The sequence below is a fragment of the Trachurus japonicus genome, chromosome 24 (genome assembly GCF_045865225.1).
Source record: "Trachurus japonicus isolate A0001 chromosome 24, Traja_1.0".
NCBI classification, from domain to species: Eukaryota; Metazoa; Chordata; class Actinopteri; order Carangiformes; family Carangidae; genus Trachurus; species Trachurus japonicus.
The window spans coordinates 634,037-648,113 of record NC_140930.1 but is presented as its reverse complement, the minus strand read 5'-3'; the positions used below and the strand labels follow the sequence as shown (position 1 = coordinate 648,113).

General features: G+C 45.4%; 1 protein-coding gene across 1 annotated transcript in view; it reads left to right on the top strand.

Moving 5' to 3' along the window:
* Positions 1-13,604, top strand: part of cep170bb (centrosomal protein 170Bb) — a 31,489-nt gene extending 17,885 nt beyond the window's left edge. Inside the window, exons 16-24 of the mRNA XM_085770951.1 lie at positions 314-1,157; positions 1,944-2,264; positions 4,935-5,163; positions 6,072-6,222; positions 8,641-8,778; positions 10,565-10,653; positions 12,397-12,490; positions 12,589-12,640; positions 13,396-13,604. Of these exons, the coding sequence (XP_085627077.1) occupies positions 314-1,157; positions 1,944-2,264; positions 4,935-5,163; positions 6,072-6,222; positions 8,641-8,778; positions 10,565-10,653; positions 12,397-12,490; positions 12,589-12,640; positions 13,396-13,604 (2,127 nt within the window). The remainder of the gene's footprint in view (positions 1-313; positions 1,158-1,943; positions 2,265-4,934; positions 5,164-6,071; positions 6,223-8,640; positions 8,779-10,564; positions 10,654-12,396; positions 12,491-12,588; positions 12,641-13,395) is intronic.
* The last annotated feature ends 473 nt before the right edge of the window (positions 13,605-14,077 follow it).

The following is a 14,077-nucleotide window of genomic DNA, read 5'->3' as shown; positions in this document are numbered from 1 at the left end:
TTTTTTGTGCTTGTAATAAGAAAGAAAAACTTGCTCCACTATCAGATTTTTCTACTTATTTCAAGTAAAAATCTGCTTGAAAGAAGTAAAAAGTGTCTAAAAACAAGCTGCTTTTTAATGTGATGAGTCTTATTTTAAGTAGAATGAGATTAGTTTTGACTAGAAATTAAATTTTGACTAGAAATAAGACAAATATTCTTGGTAAGATTTTGAGTTTTTGCAGTGTAAATATGATGATAATGTGTCTTGTATAAGCCCTGATAGGCTGGTGCATGACACGTAAATAAATCTAAATTCTTTCATTCATTGACAGGACAAGGACTCGGTCCCGACTAAAGACGGCTGCTTGTCGTCGTTCGTCCGTCAGGAGAGCTTCACTAAGGAGCAGCCCAGCGACACGGTCCAGATGAAGAAGCTTCCTCACATCTCCAGCCACCCGTCCATCAGAGACCTGGAGCAGCGGCGGGACAGCGTCCAGGACGACACGCAGTCCTTCCTGCAGGACGCCGAGGGGACGCTGTCCTCGCTGGACGCTCTGAAGTTCCCCTCGTCGGGCTCGGGCCGCAGCTCCAAGCGCGGCGGCTCGTCCAGCCACATGGACGACTCTCTGTCCGGGGAGTCGGACGTGGACACGGCCAGCACCGTCAGCCAGGTCAGCAGCAAGAACGCTCCGGTGGTCGGGTTACCCGCCGCCTCTAAGAAGCGGCCGGCCATCAGCGGCCTGCAGAAGGAGAAGTCCTCGTCCAGCCCGTCCATCCAGGAGAAGGGCCGGCAGCTCAGCGCCCGCGAGCGCCTCTCTGAGAAGCGCCGCAGCCAAACCACCGCCGCCGATAAACCCAGTAAAGCCGAGGCGGCCAAGCACCTGCAGATGCGGCGCAGCGCCGGGAACCGCGGTTCTCTGGACCTGTCTGAGGGCCAGCAGGGTTCTGGTTCTGGTCCACACTGGACCGAGTCCACGTCGTCCGACCACGAAACCTCCCGTCCGTCCGGCCGCAGCAAGAAGCTGATCGCTCCTCTGCAGAAAGAAGACAACGGCAAGACGTCCAAAACCCCAGCTCAGCAGGTCCTGACTCGCTCCAACAGCCTGTCAGCGCCGCGGCCGACCAGAGCCTCCATGCTGCGCCGGGCGAGACTGGGCGAGGCCTCGGACAACGAAGGTGAAACTTAACTCCGTCCTTTCTAATCTTTCCTTAAAGGGATAGTAGCATTTTTTAAAAGTGGGGTTGTATGATCTACAAATAGCTCCTAAGTACTTTAATTGCAGTAGAAGACTCTCTGCACTCCTCCCGCCCGCCAGCCCATAATTGCCCTGCCCAGACATTGAACAGACCCAAAGAAACGGCCTATTTTCACGGCCTAAAAGAGGTTTTACCTGAATAAAAATAGTTCCATTGTTCACTATAATATAATTTTTTCCAGCCCTTCAAAGTGCAGGAAAAACACAGTTTTTATTTGGACCTAACCAACTGCTGATCGGCGGGCGCTAACCCTGGGCGGAGGGATACGTGAGTTGGTTAGGTCCAAATAAAAACTGTGTTTTTCCTGAACTTTGAAGAGCTGGAAAAAATTATATTATAGTGAACAATGGAACTGTGTATTTTTTTTCAGGTAAAACCTCTTTTAGGCCGTGAAAATAGGCCGTTTCTTTGGGTCTGTTCACAACACTGTATGTTGTAAATCTCTGGGCAGGGCTATTATGGGCTGGCGTTGCTAACGGGAGGAGTGCAGAGAGTCTTCTACTGCAATTAAAGTACTTAGAGGCTATTTGGAGATCATACAACCCCACTTTAAAAAAAATGATACTATCCCTTTAATGATTTTACTGTATCTTTTTAGTACTTTCCTGCAGCTCTTCTTTTGTGCTGTTGTTGTCTTGTTGTGAAGCAGCACTGCTCTCTGTCCCAGAGACTAATAAATGATTTTGAACTTGTCTTGACTTTGAGGTACCGAGACGGACCGGGCTTCCCAGAACTCCGACACTCTGATCACCGCTCCGGTGAAAGTGTCCAGCGAGGGGAAGAAGCTGTCCAGACTGGACATCCTGGCCATGCCGAGGAAGAGGACGGGCTCCTTCACCACTCCCAGCGACAACGAGTCTTCCTCCGCCGGCCGCTCCGGCTTCTCCAACCGGAACGAGTCCGCCGCCGCCGCCAGGAAGACGTCGGTGGGCGACGCCCGGCAGACGGCCGCTAGAGGCAGCGGAGCGTCTGGGAAGCAGCCGCTGACCCGAACCCGGTCCAGTGGAGCCAAGTACCCCAGTACAGGTGAGTCCTGATCACCAGCTTTCAGTTTTCTTTTTTGTTTTTGTAATTTATTTTTTACTGACATTCTTCTTGCATCTGTTGTCTGCCCTAAATGCCGAAATAGTATTTTAGTTTATATCCAAGTTATGAGCAGTATGATGTAAATTTCTCCAATATGTGGTTAACAAAAGCTGTTATCTTTTCCATTTTATAAATGTCCATTGTGATATCCATCCATAGATTTATGGTTGGGCTCTCCGGTGAGAACCATTTTCTGGCAATACTCCTTTTACAGGCCACCAGCAAAATATTTACTAAGTGTTTATCTCTTTTCAGCCAGTCCTGAGGTACAGTATGTGTCCAAAGAACATAGTCTTACTGTCAAGGAGTATTTCACATTTGAAGATATCCTGTAGGGCGTTGTGTTTTTCTCTCCAGTCGTCCCTCAAGACAGAGCAGTCCCAAAAAATATGGTGGTGGTGGTTTGCACTTTGATTTCCACAGTTCCTCCAGCAGACAGGAGAGTTATTATCATAGTGAGACTTCTGGGAGGGGGTTATAAAGTACCTAATTAGGCTCTTCCAGCCGAATTCCCTCCACTTTTGCGAGCTGGTACACATCCATTGATACCTCCATATTGCCGTCCATTCTTCCTTAGTTTTCAGTTTTCATGGACATGTTATATTCACACGTGGTTAAGCACATCGTCTCACTGTGTGGGACTCGTGGATCTGAAGCTCCAGCTCCAACGTCTCTGCTGCTGCCTGATCCGGTCTGGTCACCTGTCACACCCAGCAGATCCAGGTTCATGTAGCTCCACAACTTCACCAGTGTCCCACACAGGAATCCAGTACATGACACGTTATAGCATGTGATGTATGTCCAATGACACATGAAGATGTTTACAGCATATGAAGTGCTCATGGTGAAATTAGTATCTGTAGATGTATTAAACATTAATACTGGCCAGTCGGTCAGTGGTCAGGTGGTTAGAGCACATCCCATGTTGACGTACCAGTAGTTTGAAGATTAAGATTAAGATTAACAGTGATCGCCTGTTCGACTCCCGACTGTGACAGTCTTTACTGCATGTCATTCCATCAGTTTCTCTCTTCACTGTCCTCTCCCACAAAATCATCAAATAGATAGAATAAGAAATCATGATAATAATCAGTCACACATGTGTTGCCTATATATTATTTTATATATTCTATATTAAATGATCAATAAACATCAATATATAATAGCCTACTGTATCTATTATATATTGATGTTTATTGATCATTTAATCAAATATGTATATTGTCTTATCAAAACAACATACTATGTGTTGTATGTTTATATGTTTTTCTTGCTGTGAGATGGACGTAGCTACGTGTCGTCTGTCCACATCTGTATATTTATGTGTATGATGAGCTAACACAATCAGAAACCAACCAAGCTGGTGGACTGTTACCGTGGCAACAGCAAAGACTCCCTCTGGTGGAGACATTTGCCCTTAACTATCACTGCGTTACCATGGAAACACATGGTTCTACAGCACCGGTCCTGACTGAACAGCGGGGTCAAACCATGACAGTGGATTCATCACGCTGAAGTGTCGGCTGCTGTTGCCATGGAGACGCATTTAAGATCAGTTCCATCCCACTCATCACCACAGAGGTCACCGGTCTGTCTGTCTGTCTGCGCTGCCCCGGTGCATTCTGGGAGTCTGACTGACTCTCTGCAGCTCAGTGTCTCCTTGGTCCTGATGATTCAGGTTAAAGGGACAGTCCAACATTTAGTTGTGAGCTGCACATTCACCACACTATGAGATAATCATGTAACATTAGAGACAGAGGGCTGGATTTACTAAAGGTTTGTGTGTATTAAAACGTGTGCAAACGTGCGATCCATTTAGCGTGTTTGTCTTGATGAATATGTAAATATGGGCGTTTCAGCCAGAACGTGCGAAATACTGGGAGGAGTAGATGCAAATGGATTTATTTAGCGCGGCAATGTGATTTACCAAACCAGGAAGAGATTGCAGTGGCTGTTTTTGCATCACTATATGACGAGTTGGGCCCTGTAGCGATTTGTGTTTATTTATCTAAACAGGCAAGAGAGATGAACACACATGCTGTCTTTGTCTGCATCGGATCAAATGTCATTCTGTCCCTTCGTCCGTCCAGTTCTCTGTCCACTCTCTCCATGGCGGAAACCATTACCAAGCGCAAAACCCTCATTTACATATTGCGGTTTGCATGTGTTTTCATTTAGCGGGTTACTCTTAGTAGATCACCTGTTTTGCGTGCACTAACCAAACACGCAATATTTTAGCGGGCGCAAACAATTTAGCGCCCGTTATCTGGGACCTTAGTAGATCCGGCCCAAAGTTTTAGAGGGAAATGCAGCCGGAACTACATTCCAGACACGGCTGCTGGGCGGAGGGATTTCAGAAGAGAAAGTAGTTCAGAGGATTTGCTTCATGTGTCGTAATGTTACATAATGTTACATGATTATACGTTATTATCTCATAGCGTGGTGAATGTGCAGCTCACAACTTGTCCACCAGAGCGTTGTGGAGTTGTTGGATTGTGTATAACTAAAGGTGATGAACCTGCTGCTATGACTATAGGGGTTATGGTGAGAGGAGGATCTGACTAAATGTTGAACTGTCCCTTTAACCTTTGTTTTTCGTGTCCACAGCAGCTTCGCGGCGCCGAGTGAAGGGCTCAGACTTCTCCTCCTCCTCTGAGGAAGAGTACGAAGCGGCCGCTGCCTCGGCTAAAGCCAAGCGCTCCTCCCACCCCCCCGCCTCCTCGCACCGCGCCGCCGCCACGCGCTCCAAGTCCGTTTCCCTGGAGACGGAGGAGGACGAGGACCAGAACGACCTCGACCCCTACCAGAACTGGTCCACGCACAGCGCCGAGATCGCCAAGTAACCGTTCCCTTAGAGACCTAGAGCAGTGGTTCTCAAACTTTTTACACCAAGTACCAAGCAAGCTGTCTTAAAGATCATATTCTGACTCGTATTTCACCAAAGGTTTCATCTTATAGCTAACACTGCAAAAACTCTACATCTTTCCAAGAATATTTGTCTTATTTCTTGTCAAAATGTCTCATTTCTAGTCAAAACTAATCTCTTTCCACTTAAAATAAGACTCATCACCTAAAAATTAACTTGTTTTTAGATCATTTTCACTTGTTTCAAACTAATTTTCACTTGAAATAAGTAGAAAAATCTGCCAGTGAAAGTAAGTTTTTTGTGTTTGTAATAAGAAAGAAAAACTTGCTCCACTATCAGATTTTTCTACTTATTTCAAGTGAAAATCTGCTTGAAAGAAGTAAAAAGTGTCTAAAAACAAGCTGCTTTTAATGTGATGAGTCTTATTTTAAGTAGAATGAGATTTGTTTTGACTAGAAATAAGACAAATATTCTTGGTAAGATGTTGAGTTTTTGCAGTGTATTTATACAGTCTATATTCTACGCTATCATCACAACATCCTGCAAATGCATTTTCGGCCGAAAATATGCGGCTGCCCAATTTTTGGTGCACCTGAATTTTATTTTATTTTCTTTATGTTTAATTCAGTGAGTCTGAGTCACCTAGAGGGAGCCCGTGTACCACTAGTTGCGTTTCCATTTTTTTTTCAGCTGTTTAGATGCGCATCCGTAGATGGAAACACACAGGATTCAAATTTCTTTTAATGCGCATTTCCCAGTAATTCGAATCACTTTGGATGGAAACATGGCTACTGTTTGAGAATCACTGACGTAGCTCGTTGAGAGTTCAGGTGGTGAGTGCAGCTCCATGTGACTGTGTGTGTGTGTGTGTGTGTGTGTAGACTCAGTCAGGACTTGGCTAAAGACCTGGCCATCCTGGCCAAGGAGATCCACGACGTGGCCGGTGACGGAGACGCGCTGGGCGCCGCCTCCTCGCCGTCGCCAGGTTCGATGCCCAGCACGCCGGCCTCAACCATCTCTGCTAGGGAGGAGGTGATGAACACACACACACACACACACACACACACACACACACACACACACACACACACACACACACACACTGACCAATCACACACCACAGACCACGCCCACTGTGAAGGCCACTGTTGCTGCAGATGTTTCCTTGGCGACAGCAGGAACTTCATGTTGATTGACAGACCTGCAAAAAAGGTTCAATGTTCCCCTGTTAAAGGGACAACGAGGAGTTTCTATTTGGTTCTAAAAAAGTCTCATATTAAAGCAGAAGTAAGCGATCCGGTGGTTTTGGCTAATGCTGCGTTCCAGGCAGGCTTTTGAAACCGTAAATTACAGCTTCAAGTCACGACTTACGACTTTGTAGCGTTCCAGGCAACCCACTCGTGTTTCTCCGACCTGTTTTACCTGTGAAAGTCACTATAACGGCCACTCGTAACTTCTGACCCGTGAACTCGTACCAGATCGAACTGGTACCACTTCACAGGTCAGAAAAACACCAGTTACGAGTTGCCTTGAACGCACCATAACGTCTTGTCAGCCGACGGAGTTAGCAGCCCCCGCCCTCGTCATGGATCTATTGGTCCTCGTCCCTACGTCACCACATTCAGGCGCATCCCTTGGCTGCACACACAGAGAGGACTGCCCCTTTATGCCGTTCTCTCTCCTCATTGGATAAAGGTTGTAGGATACAAGGAAAGTTTTCTCCTGGGCTCAGAGCAGAGCAGAGTGACTGACAGACCCGTGTTTCAGACCAAACACTCTATAGAAGTGATTGCTGTCGGAAGATACAACTATTTAAGACTTAGATTAACACAAACATTCACCTGACTGCTGCTTTAATAGAGATGAATCTCCGTTACCACTTGTTAATGGTCCATTTTAGATAAATCTATGGTTTTGTCTCTATGGTTATTTTGTTGTTATTAGTGGTGGTGGAAATGCTGGGCGAGCCGACCAGCGTTTCTTTACTTTCGGTTTCGTGGCGAGTCATGAGAATAACGCCGCCGTATGAATCTCCGTTTATGGTGGGAACTACGACGGTATGTGATCGTCTTCCAACCTCTGACTTTAATTCTTGATGAATGAAAACATGAGTCTGTCTTGACCCGGTCAAAGAATTTCACGGTGCGGAGGCTCATAAATGTAGTGTGGAAAAAAACACTTCGCTTTAACAAAACTCCTGGTTGTCCCTTTAACCAAAACAGGTTCTATTTGATTGATTGATTGATTGATTGATTGAGTACTTATATTGTCAGAATCACTTCTGAAATGTTTCTTGCGTCCAAGACACTTGTTCCTCGTCACAAAGAAACATCACAAATATAAACACAACACAACACAACACAACACCAAAACAAAACACCAGACAACCATCAGATAAGAGATCACATTCCCCCGTTACCCTAGCAACACCCAGCAGCCTTCATCTTCATCCTCAGACTCACGGTCCATCTCTCTGTCCCGCTGCTCAGACGCCATCTTGTCCATACTCACCTGGGGTTCGACCGTCTCAGGTGTCCAACTCTGACTCATCACAACTCCTGCACTGTGATTGGTTCTCCTGACTGCCCCCCCCTCACCCCCCTCACCCCCCCATCACTGATCCTAACACTCCCTCTCACCGGTGTTGGATTATTACTGTGAAGCTAACGAGTAGTTTAGTTTGTGTGTTTGACCGACTGGCTGCTACAGAGGACCGTCAACAACTGGACCACAGACCAGGTTCTGGTTCTGGTTCTGGACTGAGCTGCAAAAACTCTACATCTTACCAAGAATATTTGTCTTATTTCTAGTCAAAACAAATCTCATTCTACCTAAAATATGTATATTTATACACATACATACATGGTTATACATAAAAAGCAGCTTGTTTTTAGACACTTTTTACTTCTTTCAAGCAGATTTTCACTTGAAATAAGTAGAAAAATCTGATAGTGGAGCAAGTTTTTCTTCCTTATTACAAACACAAAAAACTTGCTTTCACTGGCAGATTTTTCTACTTATTTCAAGTGAAAATTAGTTTGAAACAAGTGAAAATGATCTAAAAACAAGTTCATTTTTAGGTGATGAGTCTTATTTTGAGTTAAAAGAGATTAGTTTTGACTAGAAATTAGACATTTTGACAAGAAATAAGACAAATATTCTTGGAAAGATGTAGAGTTTTTGCAGTGTGGTTTGAACTGGTTCTGGGTCGGTTCATGAAGCTGGTGACCAGTCGGATCCTCCTGCACCCCCACCCCCCACCCCCCACATGTTGTTTCTTTGCTGTATCCCAGCAGAACTAAATTCACTGCATATACACTGTGGAGCTCCACCATGGCAGCTGCATGTTGCCTTGCTGCATGCGTTCAGCTCAGTCCACGCAGCTCGGCTCGATCAGCCTGCAGCTCGGCCTGCAGCCGGTCTGAGCTCAGCACTCTGCTCTCTTTGCAGCTGGTTCAGCGTATCCCCGAGGCCAGCTTAAACTACCAGAAGGTTCCTCCCGGCTGCGCTGCCGCCTCCGACCTGGACGCAAACATGAATGAGCCCGAGACCGGCTCTAAGCAGCGCCGTCCATGGAACCGCGAAGAGGTCACTGTCTAATCTCTGAGGCTATGTTCACTCTAGGGATGTGCACGGTTATGAATTTATTATCAATTCACTGCAAAAACTCTACATCTTACCAAGAATATTTGTCTTATTTCTAGTCAAAATGTCATTTCTAGTCAAAACAAATCTCATTATAATTAAAATAAGACTAATCACATTAAAAAGCAGCTTGTTTTTAGACACTTTTTACTTCTTTCAAGCTGATTTTCACTTGAAATAAGTAGAAAAATCTGATGAAGTTTTTCTTTCTTATTACAAGCAGAAAAAACTTGTTTCACTGGCAGATTTTTCTACTTATTTCAACTGAAAATTTGTTTGAAACAAATGAAAATGATCTAAAAACAAGTAAATGTTTAGGTGATGAGTCTTATTTTAAGTGAAAAGAGTTTAGTTTTGACTAGAAATGAGACATTTTGACAAGAAATAAGACAAATATTCTTGGAAGGATTTTGAGATTTTGCAGTGTTAACCTACGATTTAAAAAAACGTCACGTTAGAGCAACAGTCTAGTGGATCAAACTACATCATCAGGCCGTGGTTCAGCTTTTTGTAGTGTTCAACAGTTTCGGATCAAGCAGCAACGTGATTTTCTGCTGTGTAAAAGCGTTTTTGGATCGAGCCTCGGACTTTCAAACCTTCTGTGGTGGTTCCCTCGGCGACGACAGGTGTCATCAAGTCTGGTAGAAAATCTGCTGCTTTCAGTTTACAAACACTCTGAAACCTTCCCAGTTATTTCCTGAGATGATGCGAGGCAGAGAGGAGCGAAGGCACCAACATGTAGTGTAGACTAATAAATAAGCACCGCTAATGATTTAAAAAAACAGTTTTCTCCTCCGAGGCAGCCGCGGCATAAAGATGCACATCTGCCCCGTATGTGCACTGCAAAAACTCAACATCTTACCAAGAATATTTGTCTTATTTCTAGTCAAAACAAATCTCATTCTACTTAAAATAAGACTCATCACATTAAAAAGCAGCTTGTTTTGACTTCTTTAAAGCAGATTTTCACTTTTAAAAAATCTGATAGTGGAGCAAGTTTTTCTTTCTTATTACAAGCACAAAAAACTGGCAGATTTTTCTACTTATTTCATGTGAAAATTAGTTTGAAACAAGTGAAAATGATCTAAAAACAAGTTCATTTTTAGGTGATGAGTCTTATTTTAAGTGGAAAGAGATTAGTTTTGACTAGAAATGAGACATTTTGACAAGAAATAAGACAAATATTCTTGGAAAGAGAGTTTAGTTTAGAGTTTTTGCAGTGATATTTAGTCTGACGACGCTGTGTGTCAGTAATGCGACTGTCTGACGGACAGAGCACATTTATGCCCCGGCTGCGTTCTGTCCGTCAAACATGACGTCATTTTATTTTTTATTACAGTATTGGGTTACCCTGGTAACACCAGGTTAGGATACTCGGTTAGAAAATGATTGGAAACGCCCATCGCTAGTTCACACTCAGCTCGGTAGCGTGCTAGCGTTAGCCTGTTCCCCGGTGGCCGGCGTGTCTGTAGTCGCTGTGATGTCATACCTGTGATGTCACAGCTGTGATGTCACAGCTGTGTGTCTGTGCTCGTCCTTAGGCCCCGCCCCCCCGCCCAACAGGACGTCACCTATAGATCCCAGAGGAGTCGCAGCGTGAACGTAGCCTCCGATAAACTGCTGCAGTTAGTTTTGTTGTGCTGGGAAACAGGATGTGATGATGTCATTGCGTGGGTGTGATGTCACAGAGCTGTGAGGTCATCGCCCCCCCCTCTCACGTGTCCTACAGGTGATTCTGGACAACCTGATGCTGAACCCGGTGTCCCAGCTGTCTCAGGCCATCCGCGAGAACACGGAGCAGCTGGCCGAGAAGATGAAGTAAGGATGTGTGTGTGTGTGGTGTCTAACCATTACTTACATTATCTATTAATCTGTTGATTATTAAAACGATTCATCGATTAGTTGTTTGGGCAATAAAATGTTAAAAAATGTTAAAAACATCAATCAGTGTTTCTCAAACCACCAGACGACATCGTCCTCAAATGTCTTGTTTTGTCCACAAACCATGAGAGACTCAGTTTATTGTCATAAAGGAACAAAGAAACCAGAAATATTCACATTGAAGAAGCTGAAATCAGAGAATCTGGACTTTGACATTTCACCTACTCAAACCGATTATTAGATTATCAAAATAGTTGACGATTAATTTAATAATTGATTATTCTTTGATTAATCAATTAATTGTTGCAGCTGTAGTGGTGTCTGTTCATGAGGATCGACCCTCCAATCAGGAGACTGTTTTATTTTACAATACAATAAAACTTAATTGTCTACCAGGTGGAAAATTGCCTTTGACTCAACATAAAAAGATACACATGTCATTAGACACAGTTAAAAACACATTTAAACAAATATAATAAATTAAATGTTAGTTCAGTGTTAGTGCGCTACTAGTTAAAGGGATATTCCGGCGTAAGTTTAAGCCATGGTCCAACGCACCGTAACACAGAGTTAGACCCCCCCTCCAGAGATGAAGTCTGCTAACCACTAGCTTCTCCAGTTGTAGCAACGTTAGCAATGACCGCACCATAACAAACAGTGCAGTATACGGATCCACTAGCCACCGATCAAAAAGCCACTTACAGCCACAAATAATGCTCAGAACAGCACCAAACGTCATCAACAGTACAAACAGGGTCCCATCCCATAATACGAGGCATCAAACATCTGTTAGCTTAGCCTGGTTTCTATTGAAAAGAGACGAAAACAACTCACCCACTCTGCTCCAGTTATACGCTATGCAACAACTTTCCGTGTCCAGCATAGAGTCCAGGCACTGACAACACACGTCCGAGGCCGACTGGCAGCACAAACATCTGGTTTCAGCACAAACATCTGGTTTCAGCACAAACATCTGGTTTCAGCACAATCATCTGGTTTCAGCACAGACATCTGGTTTCAGCACAAACATCTGGTTTCAACGGCCACCGACAGCACAAACATCTGGTTTCAGTGGCCACTGACAGGCAGTGACCACCACACTGACCACTTGATTCACCCAGGTCCAGCATTTAGACTCCACCGGCTCTCTCCCTCTGTCACTTTTAGCCTCCATTTCCAGCACATAGTCTCCACCGCAGCTGCCCCTCTTTCACTTTACTTCATTTCCTTCAGCTTGTCTTCAGTAAACTTGGTCTCAAACTGATAGTGGCGCCCATCGAAATGAAACCCTGAACCCTGTTTGTTGATGACGTTTGGTGCTGTTCTGAGCATTATTTGTGGCTAGTGGTGGCTTTTTGATCGGTGGCTAGTGGATCCGTATACTGCGCTGTTTGTTATGGTGCGGTCATTGCTAACGTTGCTACAACTAGAGAAGCTAGCAGTTAGCAGACTACATCTCTCGAGGGGGGGTCTAACTCGGAGTAAGTTGAGGAGGCGGGTTGCATTAGGGATGAAGGGCTTTGTAAAGACTCCCTTGGCCAATGGGACTCTGTCTGTAGCGTCTCCCAGACTTCAGGAGCTCTGATTGGTCGGTGAGGGGGTGGGAGGAGCTTTCTGCTGTCATTCATTAACACAGAGTATCAGGTATTATCGGAGTCTCATCAGGTCCGTTTGTCTCAGGGTTCTGTTCCAGAACAAGGCCGAGGTCTGGGAGGAGATCGAGGCCAAGATCAACGCTGAGAACGAGGTTCCCATCCTGAAGACCTCCAACAAGGTGGGTTCCTCTCACACCTCCAGATGTTCCAGATGTTGTTTAAACTGTCAGTTTGGTGTGAGAGCAGATGAAACCAGCTGTTCTCTGTCCTGCTGCAGGAGATCACCTCCATCCTGAAGGAGCTGAGGAGAGTCCAGAGGCAGCTGGAAGGTAACAGACGCTCCAGACCAGCACCAGTTTGGAGTATCTCTCTACTAAATTCAGGATTTAGTCTTTACTAAACCACTACTAAACCCTTAGGAATTACTAGAGCGCTGTAAAAGAGAGTAAGGACACCACCATTGACTCCTGTGGTAAGGGTTTTGCGCCCCTAGTGGCAGGATATGGGTATTGCAAAAGCGCCCAGAAAACCCATTCACTCCAATGTATGTGTGTTGCCCACTTGCTGCTAAATTGATGAAAACGGCCGTGTTTTTGTTTTTAGGTGTCTTGGTCATATCAGATTATACTTATAATCTGTTTATTACAAAATGTAGATTGAAACATTAATGTAGAAAACTGTTTTTTTTACTCTCCTATGTGTTAATGTTTATCTGTAAAGGATCCTCAATGATGCTATTAACGTGGGTGATCTATAAATGTCCTTAAATTATTGAAAACACCACACTGCTCATTCACCAACAATGCAGAGATGTCAGTTCTTGGGCGCTTTTGTAAAACCCATATTCCTCCACCAGGAGGCGCTTCCATTGAACCAATGCTGACCTTACTCTCTTTTACAGTGCTCTAGACATTACTAGCTAGTTTGCAACTAGTTGTTTACTAATTTCGGTTGCACCAGACCAGTTTAGTGTGAAAACGCTTCGCTTTTCCAAAACTCCTCGTTGTCCCTTTAACTACTATTTATCACCCCTGACAGTCACATATCTGTTGGGTTGACTGTTGTCTTCTTGTCCTCGGTGCAGTGATCAACACCATCGTGGAGCCGGGGGGGGGTCTCCAGCCTGCAGCCGTGGTGGTGGGGGCGTCGTCGTCTCTCACTCCGACCAGACCGTCGCCGTCGTCCCGGGAGAAGAAACCGTCCGCTGCCTCCAAACCGCGCGGCGCCAACGCCAACGAAAGCACCAAACGACCGCCACCTCGCGGCCCCAACGGGGGCCACCACATGGCCTGACGGGGGCCACCGCACGGCCTGTCGGGGGCCACCACACGGCCTGACGGGGGCCACCACATGACCTTAGCGGGCCACCGTAGCAGCTGAGGACAGAGACTGTGCATCCATACCCTCGGTCCTGCAGAGGAGACTCAGACCAGCGGGGAGCTAAGCTAGGAGCTAAGCTAGGAGATGTAGCGCAACGCCAACGCCCACAGACTGCGTCATGATGTGTCATTAGCGGCTTGTCAGTCCTAGCCTCGTAAACCAGCCGCTCCCGGAAATGCATTTCATTTCATTTCTGAGGGAGAGTCTGGCCTCATCCCCGTTGTAAACGTTTGGCCTGAAACCCTCAGAAGGCCTAAGAGCCAATCAGCGTCGCCGCTCAGATTTCTGTGATTGACACAGCACGTTGGCCAATCAGGGACCGACTGGTGCAAAGCCCCGTCACTACACCAACTTGCTGATTGGCTGAATGGGGTTGTCTGTCAACG